Raw genomic sequence first — 22,473 nt, forward strand, 5'->3', positions numbered from 1 at the left:
AGGCTGTGGCTTCTCCAGGCCGGACAGGCCGCAGGCTGTGGGGAGGCAGAACGCGACCCCCGAATCTGTGTCAGCGGTCTCCAACACGGGCAGGCACCAATGCCCGCACCCCAAAACAACCAGAGGCTCTGTGTACCGAGGAGGGGGCCAAAAAAACGATGCTCTGCAGATGCCAGACAGGAGCTCAGGCAACACATGTCTGCTCGGCTCGGCTGCTAGGCCATGCCCCCACCTGCGGATCTTTTAAAATGTGTCAGTGAGTAATAAATAAACCTGTGCACCTGCTGGGAGACCTGGAAAATGTGATCTGTGTGGAGTCCTGAAGACAGAGTTTGAGAACAACTGCTCTAACCCGTAACCTGGGTTACACTTTGACTATGGTTATTGAAACATTGAATCTTTTGCTGTGCATAATTGGTGTATTGTACACTCTATTTTTGCTGGGTCTCACTGACCTTACGACTATTGTTCCTCATTGCAAATTTAAATAAAATTTCTTCAAAAAACAATATACACATGTTGCTTAACAGAAATTCAAGGAGTGGATAGAAATAAGACTTTGTAAAGCACACTTATATGCGCAATTCTTTATATATAAAGAACACACATAGGCCCTCATTCAGAGGCGCTCGCAAGAAGTGAGCGCTCGTTCTGAATGAGGGCGGTCGCTTGTATTTTTAAGTGCGGCCACCTGGTCGCTAGCTAAGCTGTGGGTTACCACCCACAGCTTTAGCACCCGACCAGGTTGATGGTCGCGATGGTCAAGACCATCGCGACCATCGGGGCTTGCGACAAGACTCTAAGGTTGGGTCTCGGCAACTGCAAGCCCCAGGGAGCTTCCTGCTCTGATCGAGCAGGAAGCTCCCCACTGACATCACTGCTGATGTCAGTGCGGCCGCCCACAAAACTGCAGGCGTTCCTTAAGGAATGCCTCCATTTGTGAAACCACCCCCCCGCCACGCCTACAAAACGGGCCGAGCTGTCGATCAACATCGACAGCCGGCCCTTTTGTAGTGAGCTCCGGAGCGAGAGAATTTCTTTCTCACTCCGGGGCTTGCGCACGCGCAGTGCGGCCGCTGCATGTGCGCAGGGCCTAAACATCGACCCGGTTGCGAGTGCTCAGCACTTACGACTGGGTCTGAATGAGGGCCATAGACCTCATGGCTTATTAAGACATAAATTAAGCTGGACACAGAAGCTGTTCCTAAATTAATAGCAGTCAAGACTTTCCCCCATGTGTATTGTATTTCCGCATAGTACCTTACTATGTAGGAATGCAGATCCGAGTGATTATGATTCCCAAAAGCAACATGTGGGCAAGCACCTACAGTCAGGTGCATAAATATTGGGACAGAATTTTCATATTTTGGCCTCTATTCACCAAAACAATGGCTTTGAAATGAAACAAACAAGATGTGCTTTAACTGCAGACTTTCAGATTTAATTTGAGGGTAATTATATCCAAATCATGTGAACGGTGTAGGAATTACAACGGTTTATATATGTGCCTCCCACTTTTTAAGAGGCCAAAAGTAATGGGACTATCAACTCAAAAGCTATTTCATGGACAGCTGTGGGCTATTCCCTCGTTATTTCATTATCAATTAAGCAGGTAAAAGGTCTGGAGTTGATTCTAGGTGTGACATTTGCATTTGGAATCAGTTGCTGTCGACTCTCAATATGAGATCCAAAGTGCTGTCACTATCAGTGAAGCAAGCCATCATTAGGCTGAAAAATCTAAACAAACCCAACAGAGAGATAGCAAAAACATTAGGTGTGGCCAAATCAACTGTTTGGAACATTCTTAAAAAGAAAGAACGCACCGAGAGCTCAGCAACACCAAAAGACCCGGAAGACCACGGAAAACAACTGTGGTGGATGACAGAAGAATTATTTCCCTGGTGAAGAAAAACCCCTTCACAACAGTTGGCCAAATCAAGAACACTCTCCAGGAGGTAGGTGTAAATGTGTCAAAGTCAACAATCAAGAGAAGACTTCACAAGAGTGAATATAGAGGGTTCACCACAAAATGTAAACCATTGGTGAGCTTCAAAAACAGGAAGACCAGATTAGAGTTTGCCAAAGAACATCTAAAAAAGCCATTACAGTTCTGGAACAACATCCTATGGACAGATGAGACAAAGATCAACTTGTACCAGAGTGATGGGAAGAGAAGAGTATGGAGAAGGAAGGGAACTGCTCATGATCCAAAACATACCACCTCATCAGTGAAGCATGGTGGTGGTGTCATGGCGTGGGCATGTATGGCTGCCAATGGAACTGGTTCCCTTGTATTTATTGATGATGTGACTGCTGACAAAAGCAGCAGAATGAATTCTGAAGTGTTTCGGACAATATTATATGCTCATATTCAGTCAAATGCTTCAGAACTCATTGGACGGCGCTTCACAGTGCAGACGGACAATGACCCGAAGCATACTGCAAAAGCAACCAAAGAGTTTTTTAAGGCTAAAAAGTGGAATGTTATGCAATGGCCAAGTCAATCCCCTGACCTGAATCTGATTGAGCATGCATTTCACTTGATGAAGACAAAACTGAAGGGAAAATGCCCCAAGAACAAGCAGGAACTGAAGACATTTGCAGTAGAGGCCTGGCAGAGCACCACCAGGGATGAAACCCAGCGTCTGGTGATGTCTATGCGTTCCAGACTTCAGCTGTAATTGCCTGCAAAGGATTTGCAACAAAGTATTAAAAAGTGAAAGTTAGATTTAGGATTGTTTAGTTTGTCCCATTACTTTTGGCCCCTTAAAAAGTGGGAGGCACATATAGAAACCGTTGTAATTCCTACACCGTTCACCTGATTTGGATGTAATTACCCTCAAATTAAATCTGAAAGTCTGCAGTTAAAGCACATCTTGTTTGTTTAATTTCAAAGCCATTGTGGTGGTGAATAGAGCCCAAAATATGAAAATTCTGTCAATGTCCCAATATTTATGCACCTGACTGTATGTATGTATTATGCAGATAAATATGTGCATTTGTACATACAAGCACTTTCGAGCAACATTTTGTATGGTTTAGATACGTTATTGAAATGCAGATAACAATCTTTCTTCATTTAAATTAAATTCTATAATACCAAATGAACTGGTCTGCTTAGCGTGGAGATAGCTGCTATTTTATGGGATTCTGTATTCTGGGAATTTCATTCAATAATGTATGGAAATAATTAAATATGCAATTCGATAAAAAACCCTTTCAGCTATTGATTCTCTGTACTTAAACATCTCTAAGTGCCACTTTATTATACTGTGTTGCAGTATCAATACAGAATGTGTAACAGATGTAGAGGGACATAAAAGACAACTAATGTATGCAATAGGGGAGTGCACTCAGCTCTAAAACCACGTTCCAAGAACTATCCTATGCTACATATCACAAGGATTATCATCTATAATGCGTATCACAAGTTCCTATACTGCATATCAAAAGTACTCTTATTATCCTCAATACTGCTCATCATAACTACACTATTATAATAATCCTCTATACTGAGTATCACAATTATTATCCTCTGCACTGCATATCACATGTATTATTCTTATCCACCATACTGCGCATTACAAGTATCATTCTTATCCACCATACTGCGCATTACAAGTATCATTCTTATCCAGCATACTGCGCATTACAAGTATCATTCTTATCCAGCATACTGCGCATTACAAGTATCATTCTTATCCACCATACTGCGCATTACAAGTATCATTCTTATCCACCATACTGCGCATTACAAGTATTATTCTTATCCGCCATACTGCGCATTACAAGTATCATTCTTATCCACCATACTGCGCATTACAAGTATCATTCTTATCCACCATACTGCGCATTACAAGTATCATTCTTATCCACCATACTGCGCATTACAAGTATCATTCTTATCCACCATACTGCGCATTACTAGTATCATTCTTATCCACCATACTGCGCATTACAAGTATCATTCTTATCCACCATACTGCGCATTACAAGTATCATTCTTATCCACCATACTGCGCATTACAAGTATCATTCTTATCCACCATACTGCGCATTACTAGTATCATTCTTATCCACCATACTGCGCATTACAAGTATCATTCTTATCCACCATACTGCGCATTACAAGTATCATTCTTATCCACCATACTGCGCATTAAAAGTATCATTCTTATCCACCATACTGCGCATTACAAATATCATTCTTATCCACCATACTGTGCATTACAAGTATCATTCTTATCCACCATACTGCGCATTACAAGTATCATTCTGATCCACCATACTGTGCATTACAAGTATCATTCTTATCCACCATACTGTGCATTACAAGTATCATTCTTATCCACCATACTGCGCATTACAAGTTTCATTCTTATCCACCATACTGCGCATTACAAGTATCATTCTTATCCACCATACTGCGCATTACAAGTATTATTCTCATCTTCCACACTGTGTATCACAGAATTACAGCAACTGGTTTCTGAGCCTTTTCACATGTGCATTCAAAATGTAGTTAGTCTAAATCTATGTATTATAGGTATGTTTGAATGGGTTAACGCATATATTTAAAGCTATATGAATAGCTTTTTAAATCTAGAATGGTAAGTGTCAAAATCCTACTTTAGGTGATGTAAAATCCCTCCACACATCTTGAAAGTACATTGACAAATTCACATAAGACCTAATGTGGGTTTGTTAATAACTGATAACAACTTTCCATGTTTTTATAAAAGTTATTTTTGCATGGCTTTATGGCTGGCACGCATGTAACAACCCATGGCAATTTATATGCAGACTAAGGTGGTATAAAATGTGTATTATAGCTAGGACATGAAATACTGTATTCTTCATAAGATTTGTATAGAGATGCAGGAAAGCAGAAACAATTCAACAAGTGCTATACCTGCGTTATCTTCTCTATTCCTTGGAAACCATGTTTCTCAAAATGTTCAGCGATGTTAAGCAGGGTATGTCGTTCTAGATAGCGACAATGGCTCAGAACAATTAGGAGCTTTTTGTCCTGATGTTGGAATAAGAAATAAAGAACATAATTTAAACACACACATTTTTCTCTTATAGTACTATAAGGATAAAAACTTATATAGAGTAACCAACATTCATCAAGTTGTGCATTGCAGTTAATTGGAGAAGTCTAGATGGTAAAGCTGTACAAACAAAAGTATGTAAAATATCGGACCCTAACTATTGGTGGTTAGTCACAATGACTGAATCTTGACTTGTTTCCATGCAACAGTATGTATAGTAATAACAAGACCTGGATAAAAGAATCACCTAATACAGGCATATTAAATGGTTACAGTAAAGTGTATTAGTCATAATTAGTCAATTCTGATGTCAGAAGTGTGAATTACAAGGAATGGGTTTCTCTAAGTGGACTGTAAAACTCGTGTCTCTTCATTCGTTGAACGCATTCAGGTGCCTATCTAGCATAGCTTGATGACAGATAAAATTGTGAGAGAAAAATAATTAACCAACCAGCTCCTAACGGTCATTTTTCAAACACAGCCTATAAAATGTAAGTTAGAAGCTGATTGGTTGGTGACTTATATCTCACAATTTTATCTCTCATCAAGCTTTGATACATAGGCCCCTATAAATCTTCCTACTCACATTCTCACAAGAGATTATGATGAGAGACAATTGGGTAGTGGGCATTTACCATGGTCCTTAAGACTGAAGGCCCTAGCACTGCCTTAGAGAAACATTCAGTTAGAAACAGACCTGGGATGAGCATCTTTTAATGACACCTTGTCCCTGAACTCAAATTATTATTATGGGCCTCATATTTGACCTTCTGTACCTTATTCCCATAAGTACTCTGCACCTGCTGTACTTTAGCAATATATGACTAATCAGACCAAAATTACATGATGAGCAGATGTGAAAAAAAATAACTTACAAGGGATATTGTGGGGTCTTCATAAAAGCTGCCAAATAAATCAGGAGATGAAACATCAACTGAAAGGCTATGAAATAAAGAGGTTATTGTTAGACTCGTAGGAAAAAAGATTGGTAACATTTCTTGAACTAAATACTTAGACAAACTGTAGAGTAATTTCTGCGGGGGCATACAGATCTCATAACCATTCATTTATTTTTCCAAGAATATCACCTTTTTAACCATACAGTACAAATGAAAAGAAATGTTGGTCTTGAAGCTAACCTACAAATTGCTGTAAATCTGTTGGCTGCTGCTGGAGATAACTAATCACAAAAAAATGCTGAATACATTTAAAATGATTTTCTAGTTTTAACTAGTATCTGAATAATAAACTTATTAATTTAAATAGCTTGTAGTTCATTTATATAATTTTCCAACCATTCATTTTAATAATTTTTTTTTACATTTCTGCTTAAATCAGTGTCATCATGACATTTACATATATTATTAGATACAATTATCAGAATGATCAGCCACTATATAAAGTTTCATATAGTATTTTTCAGTTGTGACCAGTGGTGTCGAAATGATTTTATGTTGGGGGAGGAGCATTATGTAATTTTGGTGGGGACGAACCCCCATGCTCCCACCAACAAACCTGTTGCTGGGCGGCAGGCAAATAGGCCCCGGAGCAGCATGAAGCAAGGACTAGAGAAGCGGATAGAAATAGGCTGCACGGCCCCTGCACTGCTCCTAGAAGGTTTAATGTGCGGCCTTTTAACTTAAACACAGCACATTACACCTCCTCCCCCTCTGTGCCGTGCAGGTCCCTTGCAGACTATTGCTATAAAGCACAGCCCCTGACCGCCGCAGCCACAGCTCCACAGTGGTGCCTATCAAATGTTTGGGGGGAGTAAGTCGCCCCCTTGCCCCCCGTTCCAGCACCTATGCTTGTGACAAACCAGGCATTTCTCAATACGGAGGGAACATGTAAGCAAATGAAGCTACATTTCAGTGTGCAGATTAATTAATGAAACAACATACTGCTTTGTATCCCCATCTCCATCAGGTTTGGTGCTCAGATATTCAAGGGTGGATATGAAGGCCTGTTTAATAAGAAACACAATGAGGGGGAGAAAAATAAACATTTGGCAGATATAACAGGAAGGCATGTAAATAAGTAACCAGTCACATGTCTCTGACAAAGCTGCTGTCATTCAATATCAGACATACTGTATATATAAACTTTCTTACCTATTAAATATTAATCCTAATCCTCCAATCCTTTTATACAATTCTATTGCCATCAGTGCACTTTTATGATGTATAAATGTTTTTTATTATAATAAAAACATGTGATGTTACACAGATCTGCACTGTATTTTAATACAACTGTTCATTTCATCCTAATATTTAGACATATACAATTTATTTTATTAAATAATTTATTATTTTATATTATTATTTTAGCACTGTTTAGTCCTTTATTTACATTTTAGCTCTACAAGCTAGGGGGTTGATATCCCTTCTGCACAGCAGCTTATTACCTCTCATTGAGCGCCCCAAAGGGTTTCCGTTTCTTTTTCCAAGTAGCCAAATTCTGCTTTATAGGACTAAGACTTTATAGTCCTATAGCACATATTTACTTATAAATAAAGTTATATCTTGCATAACCTATTTCTGGGTGTAGAAAATCTCACCAAAATGCATCAACATAATAATTTTTAAAAAAGTACAGTATAAACCTCAATTAAATTAAAATCTGGTGGCTTTTGGAGCACGTCAATTTTAGGATCCTGACATATTTTGTAGAAAATACAGTATACCAATAGTCCATGAGACCACCACCGCAATAAAGTGTCCGAAAAGCACGAGTTCCGCACACTTACTGACTGCCATGGCAATGTTCATGCACTGATGATGAGGGCTTTTTTATTTTTCATATGTAGTAAATTGAACTTTTATTGGGAAAACAAAGGAGGGAATAAATTAATGAATATATATATAGATGGATTTCAAAGTCTTGTGAGAAAACAAAAGAGGGAGCACTGGCAGAAGATCGGTACTTCAAATATAACATTAGTAATACTTGTAAATTAGTTTGGAGATGGAACCAATTGATTTCAGTGACGAGGGTTGTGGAGATAATGGTGTGGTAGGTACAAAGTGATAATAGTGGAGGTGGATAAGTCATGGGCTCCTTTGTAGCTGGATCAGAAGCCATTTTACTGTGTGTGTTAAGGTGAGAATTGTGTAACAGTAAAATAGGCTTGGGATGGATGTGGGTGCCTCAGGGTACTGGGAAGGGAAAAATGTCCCATTACTTGGAATAAAAATAAGAGATATGGTAAGACCTTACTTTTGCTATCTCTATTTCTACGAAGTCCATAGGTATCCACAGGAGACCTTGGGGTATAGGTTGGTGACGTCAGTCGTCGAGCACCTCAATAGTTGAAATTGTGCTCCCAGGATGCACCAGGTCCCTCTCCTATACTCCATCCCCATGCCAAGGCACCTCAGTTTCGTAACAAGCCAATGGCCGGAGGAGGAGAAGAAGAAGAAGGAAGTTCTGGAACACACAAGAATCACATTCTCACATACAGAAGGAGACATAAAAACTGGTGACCAGAATATAGCCCATCTGCACACAGGTGCGACAGGGTGGGAGTCCTGTGGATCCCTATGGACTTCGTAGAAATAGAGAGAACAAAGGTAAGGTCTTACCATATCTCTTATTTTCTACTGCAGGATCCACAGGAGACTTTGGGGATGTCCCAAAGCAGTCTACTTAAGGGTGGGGATGCTCCTGTGCAGAGAGGAGAATCCACCGCCCGAAGAAGGCATCCTGAGAGGCAAAGGTATCGAATGCATAATACCTTAGGAATGTATGGACAGTAGACCAAGTGGCTGCCTTACACAGCTGAGGCGCCACGACGAGCTGCCCATGAGGGACCCACAGACCGAGTAGAGTGAGCTTTGACAGAGGACGAAACAGAAAGGCCCTCATGAATGTAAGCCTCTGATATTGCCAGGCGAATCCCGCCTGCCAACGTCTGCTTAGTTGCAGGCTATCCTTTCTTTCGGAAACCAAAAAGGACAAACAATGAGTCCAACTTCCGAAATGAGTTGGTACGGTCTACATAGGTCTTTAGCGTCTGTACCACATCCAAGGAGGCCTCACCACCTGAGAGGTCTGGGGAGTTAAAGGCTGGCACTACAATTTCCTCATTAATGTGGTAGCTGGATACCACCTAAGGCAGGAAACCAGGGCGAGTACGAAGAACTGCCCTGTCCCTATGAAAAATCAGAAAGGGAGGAAGACATGAAAGAGCCCCCAAATCTGATAGCTTTCTGGCCGAAGCAATGGCCAGAATAAACACAGTTTTTATAGTAAGCCATCAGCCATTTAAATCCACAGAGCCCAGTGGTTCAAATGGCGGTCCTTGTAGAGCCACCGGTGGGATAAAAGGAGGTTGGATGTGAAGCACCCCTTGCATAAAGGTGTAAACATCCGGAAGGATAGCAATTCTACGGTGAAACAGTACTGACAGGGCAGAAACCTGCACCTTCAGAGAAGCGAGGCGAAAACCGCGATCTAAGCCCGCCTGTAGAAATGCTAAAATCCTAGATAATCCAAATGTCTGAGAATTATAACCTCTGGGTCGGCACCATTCAAAGAATGTGTACCATACTCTGTGATAAATTCTCGCAGAAGCAGACTTGCGAGCTCTGAGCATTGTGTTTACCACCGAGCTGGAAAAACCCCTGGAACTCAAGAGGGCAGTCTCAAGAGCCACGCTGTCAAAGACCGACGACTCAGGTCCGGGTAGAGGCAAGGACCTTGGGACAATAGGTCCGAACGTTGACGCAACAGCATCAGAGTGTCTCTGGATAGACCCTGAAGATCTGCGTACCAGTGAGGTCTGGGCCACGCTGGAGCCACCAGCAGCAGCGCACCTCCTCCCTGCTTGAACTTCCGAATCACCTGAGGCATAAGGGAGAACGGAAGGGAACAGGTACGCGAACTGGAAGATCCATTTGACCGCCAGAGCGTCTACCAACAGAGCCCCCACGTCTCGTGTCCTTGAGCCGTACCTTGGCAACTTGTGGTTGTGCCGAGATGCCATCATATCTACTTCGGGAAGGCCCCATTTGTCCACCAGAAGCTGAAATACTTCCTGGTGAAGTGACCATTGCCCTGGATGTACATCGTGACGGCTTAGGAAGTCCGCTTCCCAGTTCAGGACTCCCGGGATAAACACCGCCGATATGGCTGGGACATTTTCCTCCGTCCAAGTCAGAATGTGGGACACTTCCCTTAGTGCCGCCTGACTTCGAGTGCCTCCTTGGCGGTTTATGTAGGCCACTGTGGTGGCGTTGTCTGACTGGACTTGCACGGGTTTTCCATGAAGTATGAGCCTTGCTTGCTGAAGAGCCCTTAGAACCGCCCTGAGTTCCAATATGTTTATTGGAAGCACAGACTCCTCTATTGTCCACCTTCCTTGGAAGAAGTGTGAACCTGTCACTGCACCCCAAGCCCGGGGACAGGCGTCCGTTGTCAACAGGACCCACTCCGGGATCCAAAAAGGGCGGCCCTTGGTGAGGTGACCTGTGTGTAGTCACCAAGTCCGGGACAGACGTACCTCCAGAGACAGTACCAATGTCTGGGTTCATATCCTACGTGGCGATCCGTCCCATCTGGAAAGGATCAGTGTCTGTAGAGGCTGGGAATGAAACTGGCCATACTCCACCATGTCGAATGTCGACATCATGGAGCCCAGTAATTGCATTGCTGAGTGAATCGACACCCGGCGACTGTCTAAGCAGCTGTGAACCCGCTGCTATAGTGTGGTTATCTTGTCCCTGGTTATGAGAATCCTCTGTTGTTGAGAATCCAACAACGCCCCATGATGTAGCATCCTCTGTGAGGGAGTCAGCGAGTACTTCTTCCAGTTGATCAACCAACCGTGGCTTTGCAGTACTGTTATTCTCAGCTGTAGATGCTGAAGAAGCAAATCTGGAGACCTGGCTAACAGCAGCAGGTCGTGCAGGTAGGGAAACAGGCAGATCCCCTGCAACCGCAGTTGGGCCGCCATTATTGCCATAAGTTTGGTGAATACCCTGGGTGCCGTAGACAGTCCGAACAGCAAGGCCTGAAACTGGAAGTGTTGTAACACTGCGAACCTGAGGTACCTCTGGTGAGCTGAGACTATCGGGACATACAGGTATGCATCCTGAATGTCCAGAGACACCATAAAATCGCCAGGTTCCATAACCAGTATAATCGACCACAGGGTTTCCATTTTGAACCGAGGCACTCAGAGAAACTTGTTCAGGGACTTGAGGTTTAGGATAGGCCTGTATGTACCATTCGGTTTTGGAACCAAAAAGAGTGTGGAATAATACCCCATTCCCCTCTGGGAAGTAGGTACCGTAACTATAACTCCCTGCAGGAGCATATATCGTATAACCTTCTGCAGTTCCAATGCCTTTTCCTGATCCCTCTGAAGTCCCTTAGGTAAGAATTGATGAGGAGGTCTGTTTTGGAAGGAAAGGGCGTACCCTTGAGAGACCATTTCCCTTACCCAAGTGTCTGTTGTGGTTTGACACCAACACTGGGCAAACTGAAGAAGTCGGCCTCCCACCTTGGTGTCCCCCAAGGAGAGGCCCGCCCCGTCAGGCTGCGGGTTTAGCGTTGGGCTTGGCAGCTGGGCGTCTGGCACTGCAAGCCTGTTTCTTTGGCTTTGTGATCTTCTTAGTTCATGACGGTCTGGGAAAGGACTGAACCTTGGCCTTACTCTGGGGACAGAAAGTCCAAAATGACTGAGTTCCTGATCCCGACGGCATTGGGGCCGAGGGTAAGCAGGCCGACTTGGCAGCAGCCAACGTGTCCACGATTTTGTCCAAATCTGGTCCAAATCTGACCTAGCCATTAAAGTGTAAACCTTCTAATCCTTTCTTGCTCTCCAAGATCGTAACCAAAGAGAGCATCTAGCTGATACTGCAGCCGATGAAATGCGATATGTCAGGAGACTAACATCCAAAGCAGCTTCATTCCACATATGTAGCCGAGTCTCTGAGGAAACCTACCAGTTCAATTTGTTCACTGGTAGCCTCTACAGGTAAGGACACCTCCAAGGCATTAGCCCAACGTTCCATGGCCCTGGCCACCCAACATATAGCCATAGCTGGCCTAGCGACCCCCCAGAGAGGGAATAAATGGACTTTAGGCATACCTCCACTTTTCTGTCCGTAACATCCTTAAATGATGACATGGACGGCATAGGAAGTGTCGCACTTTTGACAAGGCGCGTAATACGAGAATCCATCTGAGGAGGTTTTTCCCATTTAGAGAAATACTTTCCCTCAAAAGGATAAGTGGCCTCCAACCGTCTCTGTGGTTGAAATCTCCTGCTTGGAGTTTCCCGGGCTTCCTCCAGATGCTCAACTAGCTGATCCGACAGAGGAAAAGCTATCGCTGAGTTTTTAACTTCCTTAAAGAAAGCATGCCTGGATTTGGCTGTTGGGGTATCCTCATTCCCAATATCCATTGCCACCCGGACCGCCCGAATGAGGCCGTGCACATAAATGTTGGACTTTGGCTCCGCCTCTTTTTGAGGGGGCTCTGTATCAGATAAGTCTTGAATTTCCCCATCATCAGTCGACACGTCATCATGATAGTAAGTGGACTGGGACGACAGTACCTCCTTCCTAGCGGTATGCTGGAAGGACTCCCCCTGTAACACCTCCATCAGGTTTTGCACCGTATTGGAGAGAGTATTAACCCATACAGGTGACGCCTGGTAGGGAGAAGGTTGTAAAGGTATATTATGAGCTACAACCAACTGTCGGGGAATTCCCTGTGACGTAGATGACATAGCTACCTGCGGAGTGTACTCCAATTGTGGGGCCACTTGAGGTGCAGCAAGTCGACCCACCAGGGTAGTTAGTGCTTGTGCAAAGCAAGCCCTGGGCAGCTCTTGAGAAGAGCTGGGCCCAGCAGGTAGTCCTGCATTTCTGGTACACAGGGTACACAACCCTCCCACAATAATCTCTCCCTCCTTTATTCCAGCCAAACATCTGTTGCAGGACTGTGTGAGGGGAATATCAGCTTGTCCAGAATCACTGCCAGACATGATGAATGTATGTGTCAACTCCTCAGCTCAATAACAACTCAACTGTGAAGTAAACTAACCCCTGAGCAGCACTGTCACCACAAAGGCTAGTGAAATAGAAAGTACAGGGATAGATAAAATGGCTGACGGAGAAAAGAATACAGTCAGACAGCGCTAGCAAAAGACATACAATGCCAGGAAAACCTGCACTATCATCAATTAACTAGACCTAGTGTCTAGTAGGAATAGTGCTACATACACTGACCTACGTGGAGGAGAGGTATGCAGGGGGACCCAGGCTCCGCAGCTCCCAGTGAGACCAGAGTATTTAGCACATAAATTGCCACAGGAGGACTCACAGGGGGCGTGCCTGAGGGAGGAGAGCTGTCTGCAACCGCCAGACCCCGGTGCTCTGCGCTGTGGAAAGGCGCGCAGAGCAGCGGGGAAGGGGCTAGCTGTGCCTTACAGGGAAGACCCACTCCCCTGGCATGCTGTTAACCCCAGGGATGCCACAACGTCTGCGCACTGTAGCCCCTTTTCCCTGGTGGTCTAGTGTCAGAGCAGGCTTTGTGCCTGTTGACACGCGCAGCCCTTCCCAAGAACCCACACCCTGGGAAGGAAAAAAGGAACTGTGTATCAGTGGGCGTCCGCCGCGGACGCCCGCTGCTTACCTGACATGTTCCCTGTGCAGTCTGGCCACAGTTCTGGGCGTCTGGGGGCTTTTGCTAGCCAAAACCTCCAGACACCCACCGCGATCCCTGGCGCCGTGCCAGCGTCTCGGTGCCAGCGGGGTGTCGGAGTGGCAGCAAGGGTGTCCTCCGGACAGCCCATGCTGATCACAATGAAGAAAAAAACTATTTTCAGGGGGTGTCCGTGCAGCCCCCCTTGAAGTGACCCGACTCCGTGCCGAGCACCTACGAAACTGAGGTGCCTTGGCATGGGGGTGGGATATAGGAGCAAGACCTGGTGCATCCTGGGAGCACAATTTTAACTACTGAGGTGCTCGACGACTGATGTCAACAGCCTATACCCCAAGGTCTCATGTGGAGCCCTATGGACACTGCAGTAGAAATTTACCTTGTATTTATAAATGTTGTGAAAGAATGGAGTTTATACTAATGAAACCGTACCATACTGTAAATACAGTATGGTATTGCCATAAGATTTCTACAATTTTCCAGGAGGAATATTGAAAAAACTACGTATGTAAAAGTTTATCGTGTGTGTGTATTGGGGAGTTGTTGTGTTTACCTTGTTATGATGTTGCTGACCCCTGGAACTTCATTTTAACAGAAAAAAATAACTGAATGGAAAGTGTTAATGTTAGGAGGGACCCTTTATTAACATCAGTAAATTCCTACTGTTGCACCAGGAAAGTAGGTAGACTCAATAACACCTACACAATAGGGAGGTACCTAGTAAATGCGGGGAATGTCTCCACATGTCCCAAACTACCCTCCTTGTGATTTAACCAATCACAGTGTATATGGTAATAGACTATCTGCCCTGTGGAAAGTGAGAGCAGCTTAGGATCTCCAGTGGAAATAATGGGACATGTTCTTTACAGAAATGGGGTGAATTACATTAGATCTTGGGGTGAGAAGTGTTGTCTTCTGCCTGTGTGGGTAAAGATCCATCCAAGGAGTTTCGGTGATTACCCTGGTGATTATTTTAACTATAATTTGTTGTGATATTGGTGTATTGTATTGCTACACAAAAAAGTTATAAAGATACCATTGTATCTTCCTTGCTGTCTTGTCTGTGCTATCCTGAACCCTAACATACATCAGGTTACCTCACAAGGATAATGGCACTATGGGATTAACTTTGTTTTGAATAATTAGGACCAGACTTTATTTTAAAATGTGGATTTAGACTGTGAATTATTGGGCAAAAACTATTAGGACCCATTGCTTATGATCTAGATAGACATCCATTGACACATGCTAGGATAAGTCTACTACAACTATATACATGCTAAAATAACTTTCCTAGATCCATATGGCAAGATTCCTGTGCTGTGTCGAAACCGGATAATTGGGTAAGACAGAATCTGTTTGCAATCAGGAAAACCTGCACGACGCCATCTTGTGAATGGCAGCAAGACTCCATTTTAGAAAAGAAAGCTTACACAAGCGCCATTTTGTCAAAAATACATAGTACACAAACCACAGTGCAAAGTTGCTAAAAGTAGCACGAACAGCTTTTTAACAATCTTCCCCAAACAGATACCGACAGTGTTCAGAATACATAAAATAACTTTCCAACACATTAAAATCACCACAGACTTATATTTGAGCAACAGCAAGGCAATGGTGTTTTCCCCGCATACATACATTTAAAAGCAATGGTCCCGTAACGCAAAAAGGATAATTATTACTTGGTTTAAAAGCAATGTCAGTATATAAAGAAATGAATGTTTTCTGTAACTATGGCTTAGTAAATGACAATTGGACTGTGTGTGGAACCGTACTGATCTACTCTGTTTCCACAGCGTTCCGGTGACATCAATATGAAGATCAGAACATGCGGCTATGAAATATGAATGTTAGAGAGAATAACTATTTGAAATGTTGTTTGCCATAGCAGCTTAGATTTGCATGTGGAGGATACAAAGGGAGATTGGAGACCTTTTGTATCCATTTGAAATTGTCCAATAAATGCCCTGTAACAGATTTCTAACCCTTACCAAAGAACAATGACATTGTGTAGGCTTGTTTACATTTTTGTCCAAAGGACTGGTTATTCCAGTCTAATCAATAGAGATAGCTAACTGGGACTAGGATTTAATTAGCAGTAGTTCAGGTAACCAAAAGGATACTCCCTTTCTGATGACCTCACAGGTAAAAGGGGGCGGGAACATAGCATGCACATTCTGAGAACACACAGCCAGCAGAAACACTTGCAGATTTTGGAAGGAAGAGAGAGGTTCCCTCCCTCACAAGACAACGGAAAATGGGTCTCAGTTCCTCTGGGTTATAGCTAAGTATAAATTGTGCAATATTTAGCCTATTTGGGTGTCTGTAGCTATTTTTGGTGTTAATCTGTTATTAGCTTAGCATGGTGTGTGGTTTGAAGTTTTCTAAGGATATTCATGAGTCTGTGTTAGCATACAGTGGATGATATGTTATCTAATCTGTACTTTTCATCTACACTGTAGGGTACAATAGTCTGTTATCAGCATGCAGGAAAAGGATTGATTATGAAGTTTTTCTAATATTTGTAAATGATTGATGCTGGTTGATTGAGATCCCATGTGCTGTGTTAGGGCCTTCCCATGTGCTCTGTGTTAGGGCCTTCCCATGTGCTCTGTGTTAGGGCCTTCCCATGTGCTCTGTGTTAGGGCCTTCCCATGTGCTCTGTGTTAGGGCCTTCCCATGTGCTTGAACAATATCTCTGCTTGGGAGAGATGGGCTTGGTATGTGTTGTATACTCATGAATGTAATCATAGGGTGGTATCAGATATATATTATGGAAGTTGAATTAATAACAGCTTTGAATGGTCATAAGTAATTGCCGTGTAGGTCAGATAGGTATATTGTCTGCAGTTTATTAGAGATGGCTACTTCCATGTGGGGTGAACAAAGGAAATTATAATTCTATCCAGTTATGGTGCTGTATGGGTCAGATAGGTATATTGTCTTTATTATAATTGTGATCATTGATGGATGTATGATTTACAGAGTTACAACTTAATGTGAGTTTTCAAATTGGAGTTTGCCTAGGGATCATGAGGCTTGCAAACAAAGGAAGAGCATGTGCTTCAGCCCTTCCCCCTCCCCACGGTCTAGTGGGTACTGGATGAGGTCTGTTGTAGGATGGTATTGTTGTATATTGGAATCAGCTTGTGTTGTACATGTTGGAATATTAAATGGTGCAGTGTTTGCCTGATGTGCTGGCATATGATATCCAGCTTGCATATTTAATTAACTATGGCATTATGGGAGATTTCAATGAGGTAGCTTCATAATGGAGTTTGTTTGTAGACCATGCGGTTTGGACAGTAGGGCAAGAAGCATTCCTAACCCCCCCCCTCACACACAAACACACCATCACCAGCCATCTTGAACATGTGCTCCCAGCAGACATTGATATCTCTCTCATTGTATTTTGATGTGTCTCTTTTTCTCTCTCTTTCTCTCTCTCTCTCTCTCTCTGTCTCATATTGCTCATTGTATTTTGATCTTTAATAACCGTTTCATGTATTTTAACTGTACCTTATGACCTAATGTTTGTACAATTTATTTGCACTCATTATTAGATCATAGCGTTGTAACATCTGTACTTTTACCTGAATAATAATCTTTAGCGCGTTGGACCGCTATTCAACTGTCTCAGTATTTCATTAATGGTATAATCAAGCACAGCGCTAATTAGCGACATCTTGTGGTTTCAGAAGGTATAGGCAGGTTTTGTCTTAGAGGTTCTAGGCAGGTGAATCTTAGAGGTTTATAGGCAGGAATGTATTAAAAGGTTTATCGACAAATTCAACAGTGGGGGCTCATCTGTTTATCACACTATCTGATACACGATAACACTCGGTCAGTCCTCTCTCAGCAAAAGGGTGGAGGCGCCTTTTGAGAGACGCATTAGTCTTTCATTACCACAGTGTTGCTGAGAGCGTACTGCCGGTTATTGTGTAGAGGAAGCGCTGATCAGAATCCAGGGACAAGAGAGAAAAAAAAGTTGTTTTTTTTTCTCTGTTGATAGAACCTTACGTTTAGAGGGGTGCCGCAGTATTGAGTATGCGGCTGAGACGCATTTTTGCGTACGCAGTTAAAAAATCATTATACGGTTGTGTGGTAGTCGCATTGATGTGTATGCGGCTGGGCGCACGATAGCGTATACGCACTTCCGGTTCTGCTGCCACATGTTTGAACAAAGCCATTAAGGTTTAAATTTTTTTCTATCTACCAATATCTGGGTAAACGTTTATTTTCTGCGCAGAGAAAAAGTGTGTAACAGTGAGTGTATTGTTGGTAGGGGTAATTTATTCCCTAAAGTTAAGGGTACCGTATGATCCTTAAGGGCTAGGTGCAAGGGTTAGCCTAGTCGCTCGGTAAGCAGCTTTACCGTTCTAAACACAGTAGCAGGTGTACATGTTGTCTTTGTTGTATAGAGGTGCGTGAGAGTGGCCGACATATAAACTCTCATAGGTCTTGAAGTTACCTTACTAAAGCTTATCCGGGTCTGGAAGTTGCCTGTTTCAAAACTTATCTAGGTGTGGAAGTGGCCTTACGAAATCTTATCCAGGTGTGTGGGCGCCGCCGACTTAAATCGTTCACAGGTAAGTGAAAGTATCTTGAGTGTCTTTCACCGGTTTAAATTTTTATTGAAAAGCATAGGAGTTGTCTCAGAATGGGAGCCATGCAAACAGTAGAAATGTTAGGCAATGATGTGCTGCTAACGGAGGCGCCGATCAGATCGGCCCGTCGTATCATGCATACTAAGTACGGTACTTATGCAATAAGGTATTGTGATATATGGTTTAATATGACGAGAATGAGTGTTAGACTGTTTCCCAGAATTGGTGGTTTTGATAAAAAAGTGTTAGACAATGTCCAGGATCACATCAGTATGGTGCTATCCCGAGAGAAAAAAGATTAAGTCTTTAGTTTAAAACTGTGGCAGCATGAAGGGGATGCGTGGCTTAACAATGTGCAAACGACGCAAACTAGCGTCGTGAGCACATTACCAGAGAATAAACCCGCAGCGTTGAATTGCAACGCGTGCGAGCTGCGAAATAGCGCGCATGTGCGGCACGGTAGCGTTGTGGAAGGTAGTACAGATGGTTCACGCGCACCACCACCGTCATATGCGGATGGGGGTGTAGGTACAGTCAATGTGAAAACCCATAAAAATTTACCTAACCACTTATACCCTCTTAAGCTAAAAAAAAAAAAAAAAGGGAGATCCAGAGTGAGGTAGCTTAACTATTGTTTATTTTCTCCCTCCCATACCCCAACTACCAGTGCCCTCTTGCTTCCATATAAGGGAGAGGTACACTGCACATAGACACGAAAGCCTCAGGGTCCCAGGGACTAACCCAGTATTGTTTGTCAAAGCTTTATAGAACTGTTTAAAATCTTTTCAGCCCGTATGTTTAAATGATATTAAACTGTTGTGCTTTATCTTTCACATACAGGACGCAAGGCTGCCAAAGACATACGACAGCCATACCCGGCTAAGGTTAAATACTTGAAGTACTGCCCTACCCAGGGGCCAAGGAAACAATAGAACCGTAGACATTTATAACAGAATTTTTTTATTGCAGGAATTTTTGTATCAATACAGTATCCTTAGAATTAGTGATGGAAGGGATACTCATTTCACAAATAATATCTTTTACAACATGTGTAAGGTGATAGGTACTAGTATCAAGATCATCCCAGACCACCTGTCTGTCTCCCGTTGAGATACTGTTTGCCAGGTAGCCTCATGTGAAAATATTATGAGGTTACTGTGCAGGTTCTCATGACAATGTGTAAGAACAACAGGAATTGAAGTGTTATTTACTACCATGCCTGAAGCAAACTGTAATGATGTTAAACCTGGAGAAAAATTCATTTGATCTAATAATTTCTTGTGTTCAGATTGCCTGATTGACCGGGGGATAGAACCATATCCGACATGTTAACAAAATTCTACATCCTCAAAGGGTGGCCGACTAAGATACCAGAGTCCATTCCACCAAATACAGGGAGGATTAATCTACCGGGGGAGATACAAGGCGGAGACGAGGCCGATAGCATGGACCTGTCGATCGCGAGCTTGTGCCGGGAAGATTAAAAGGTGACTGTGAGCTATCTGAGCTAAAGAAATTGCAGATCAGTGTTGCAGCAGTGGACCAGTCCGCTGTGTTCATTTTTGTATTCTTTTTCAGAGTTTTCACCATCCTGAGTTGCTCGGGGATTCCTGGTTTCGGTGATGGGGGGACTGATACAGACAATGGGAGCTGATGTCGGCATTGATGCAGAGGAGTCGAAAGGAGGAGAGATATGCTAATCAGGGGAGTGTCTGACTAATCATAGTACAGTAATAATTAATTGTATTATAACCGTGATTAAGAACATACCCTATGCGAAGGTAACCTGAATTTGAGTGGTCATGCATAAATATAATGTTTATGTTGTTTTAAATCATCTTAGGTAATGCAGTCCCAACCCCTTCCAAGGCTCCCCTTATAGGATGGGTGCATCCCCACATCTTTCCCATGATCCCTTAAGGATCCGCGGTGTGCGTATAAGGGCAGTTTTATGTCCCTCCCGGAGACGCATCATCTGAATGGTTCAAATGACCACACTGTGTCATACCATAATAACATTGAACGGTTTATTCTCATGCATGGCTAAACAGATTCAGAATAGGCTGTGATAGCGCATGATTGGCTATCAAAGGGTGGACTGTCGAAACCGGATAATTGGGTAAGACAGAATCTGTTTGCAATCAGGAAAACCTGCACGACGCCATCTTGTGAATGGCAGCAAGACTCCATTTTAGAAAAGAAAGCTTACACAAGCGCCATTTTGTCAAAAATACATAGTACACAAACCACAGTGCAAAGTTGCTAAAAGTAGCACGAACAGCTTTTTAACAATCTTCCCCAAACAGAAACCAACAGTGTTCAGAATACATAAAATAACTTTCCAACACATTAAAATCACCACAGACTTATATTTGAGCAACAGCAAGGCAGTGGTGTTTTCCCCGCATACATACATTTAAAAGCAATGGTCCCGTAACGCAAAAAGGATAATTATTACTTGGTTTAAACGCAATGTCAGTATATAAAGAAATGAATGTTTTCTGTAACTATGGCTTAGTAAATGACAATTGGACTGTGTGTGGAACCGTACTGATCTACTCTGTTTCCACAGCGTTCCGGTGACATCAATATGAAGATCAGAACATGCGGCTATGAAATATGAATGTTAGAGAGAATAACTATTTGAAATGTTGTTTGCCATAGCAGCTTAGATTTGCATGTGGGGGATACAAAGGGAGGTTGGAGACCTTTTGTATCCATTTGAAATTGTCCAATAAATGCCCTGTAACAGATTTCTAACCCTTACCAAAGAACAATGACATTGTGTAGGCTTGTTTACATTTTTGTCCAAAGGACTGGTTATTCCAGTCTAATCAATAGAGATAGCTAACTGGGACTAGGATTTAATTAGCAGTAGTTCAGGTAACCAAAAGGATACTCCCTTTCTGATGACCTCACAGGTAAAAGGGGGCGGGAACATAGCATGCACATTCTGAGAACACACAGCCAGCAGAAACACTTGCAGATTTTGGAAGGAAGAGAGAGGTTCCCTCCCTCACAAGACAACGGAATATGGGTCTCAGTTCCTCTGGGTTATAGCTAAGTATAAATTGTGCAATATTTAGCCTATTTGGGCGTCTGTAGCTATTTTTGGTGTTAATCTGTTATTAGCTTAGCATGGTGTGTGGTTTGTAGTTTTCTAAGGATATTCATGAGTCTGTGTTAGCATACAGTGGATGATATGTTATATAATCTGTACTTTTCATCTACACTGTAGGGTACAATAGTCTTATCAGCATGCAGGAAAGGGATTGATTATGAAGTTTTTGTAATATTTGTAAATGATTAATGCTGGTTGATTGAGATCCCATGTGCTCTGTGTTAGGGCCTTCCCATGTGCTCTGTGTTAGGGCCTTCCCATGTGCTCTGTGTTAGGGCCTTCCCATGTGCTCTGTGTTAGGGCCTTCCCATGTGTTCTGTGTTAGGGCCTTCCCATGTGTTCTGTGTTAGGGCCTTCCCATGTGTTCTGTGTTAGGGCCTTCCCATGTGCTTGAACAATATCTCTGCTCGTGTTTGCCTGTTGTGCTGGCATATGATATCCAGCTTGCATATTTAATTAACTATGGCATTATGGGAGATTTCAATGAGGTAGATTCATAATGGAGTTTGTTTGTAGACCATGCGGTTTGGACAGTAGGGCAGGAAGCATTCCTAAACCCCCCCCCCTCACACACAAACACACACACCATCACCAGCCATCTTGAACATGTGCTCCCAGCAGACATTGATATCTCTCTCATTGTATTTTGATGTGTCTCTTTCTCTCTCTCTGTCTCTTATTGCTCATTGTATTTTGATCTTTAATAACCGTTTCATGTATTTTAACTGTACCTTATGACCTAATGTTTGTACAATTTATTTGCGCTCATTATTAGATCATAGCGTTGTAACATTTGTACTTTTACCTGAATAATAATCTTTAGCGCGTTGGACCGCTATTCAACTGTCTCAGTATTTCATTAATGGTATAATCAAGCACAGCGCTAATTAGCGACATCTTGTGATTTCAGAAGGTATAGGCAGATTTTGTCTTAGAGGTTCTAGGCAGGTGAATCTTAGAGGTTTATAGGCAGGAATGTATTAAAAGGTTTATCGACAAATTCAACAGCTGTTTACATTTT

At 42.8% G+C, this 22,473-nt stretch overlaps 1 protein-coding gene across 1 annotated transcript in view; it reads right to left on the reverse strand.

Moving 5' to 3' along the window:
- EXOC2 (exocyst complex component 2) overlaps positions 1-22,473 on the reverse strand; it is a 222,857-nt gene that overhangs the window by 37,475 nt on the left and 162,909 nt on the right. The window contains exons 19-21 of the mRNA XM_088471721.1: positions 6,956-7,017; positions 5,930-5,996; positions 4,913-5,029 (exon numbers count right to left, since the gene is read on the reverse strand). Coding sequence (XP_088327847.1) covers positions 4,913-5,029; positions 5,930-5,996; positions 6,956-7,017 — 246 coding nt within the window. The remainder of the gene's footprint in view (positions 1-4,912; positions 5,030-5,929; positions 5,997-6,955; positions 7,018-22,473) is intronic.

The sequence above is a fragment of the Taudactylus pleione genome, unplaced genomic scaffold (assembly GCF_031769625.1).
Source record: "Taudactylus pleione unplaced genomic scaffold, aTauple2 ptg000116l, whole genome shotgun sequence".
NCBI lineage: Eukaryota > Metazoa > Chordata > Amphibia > Anura > Myobatrachidae > Taudactylus > Taudactylus pleione.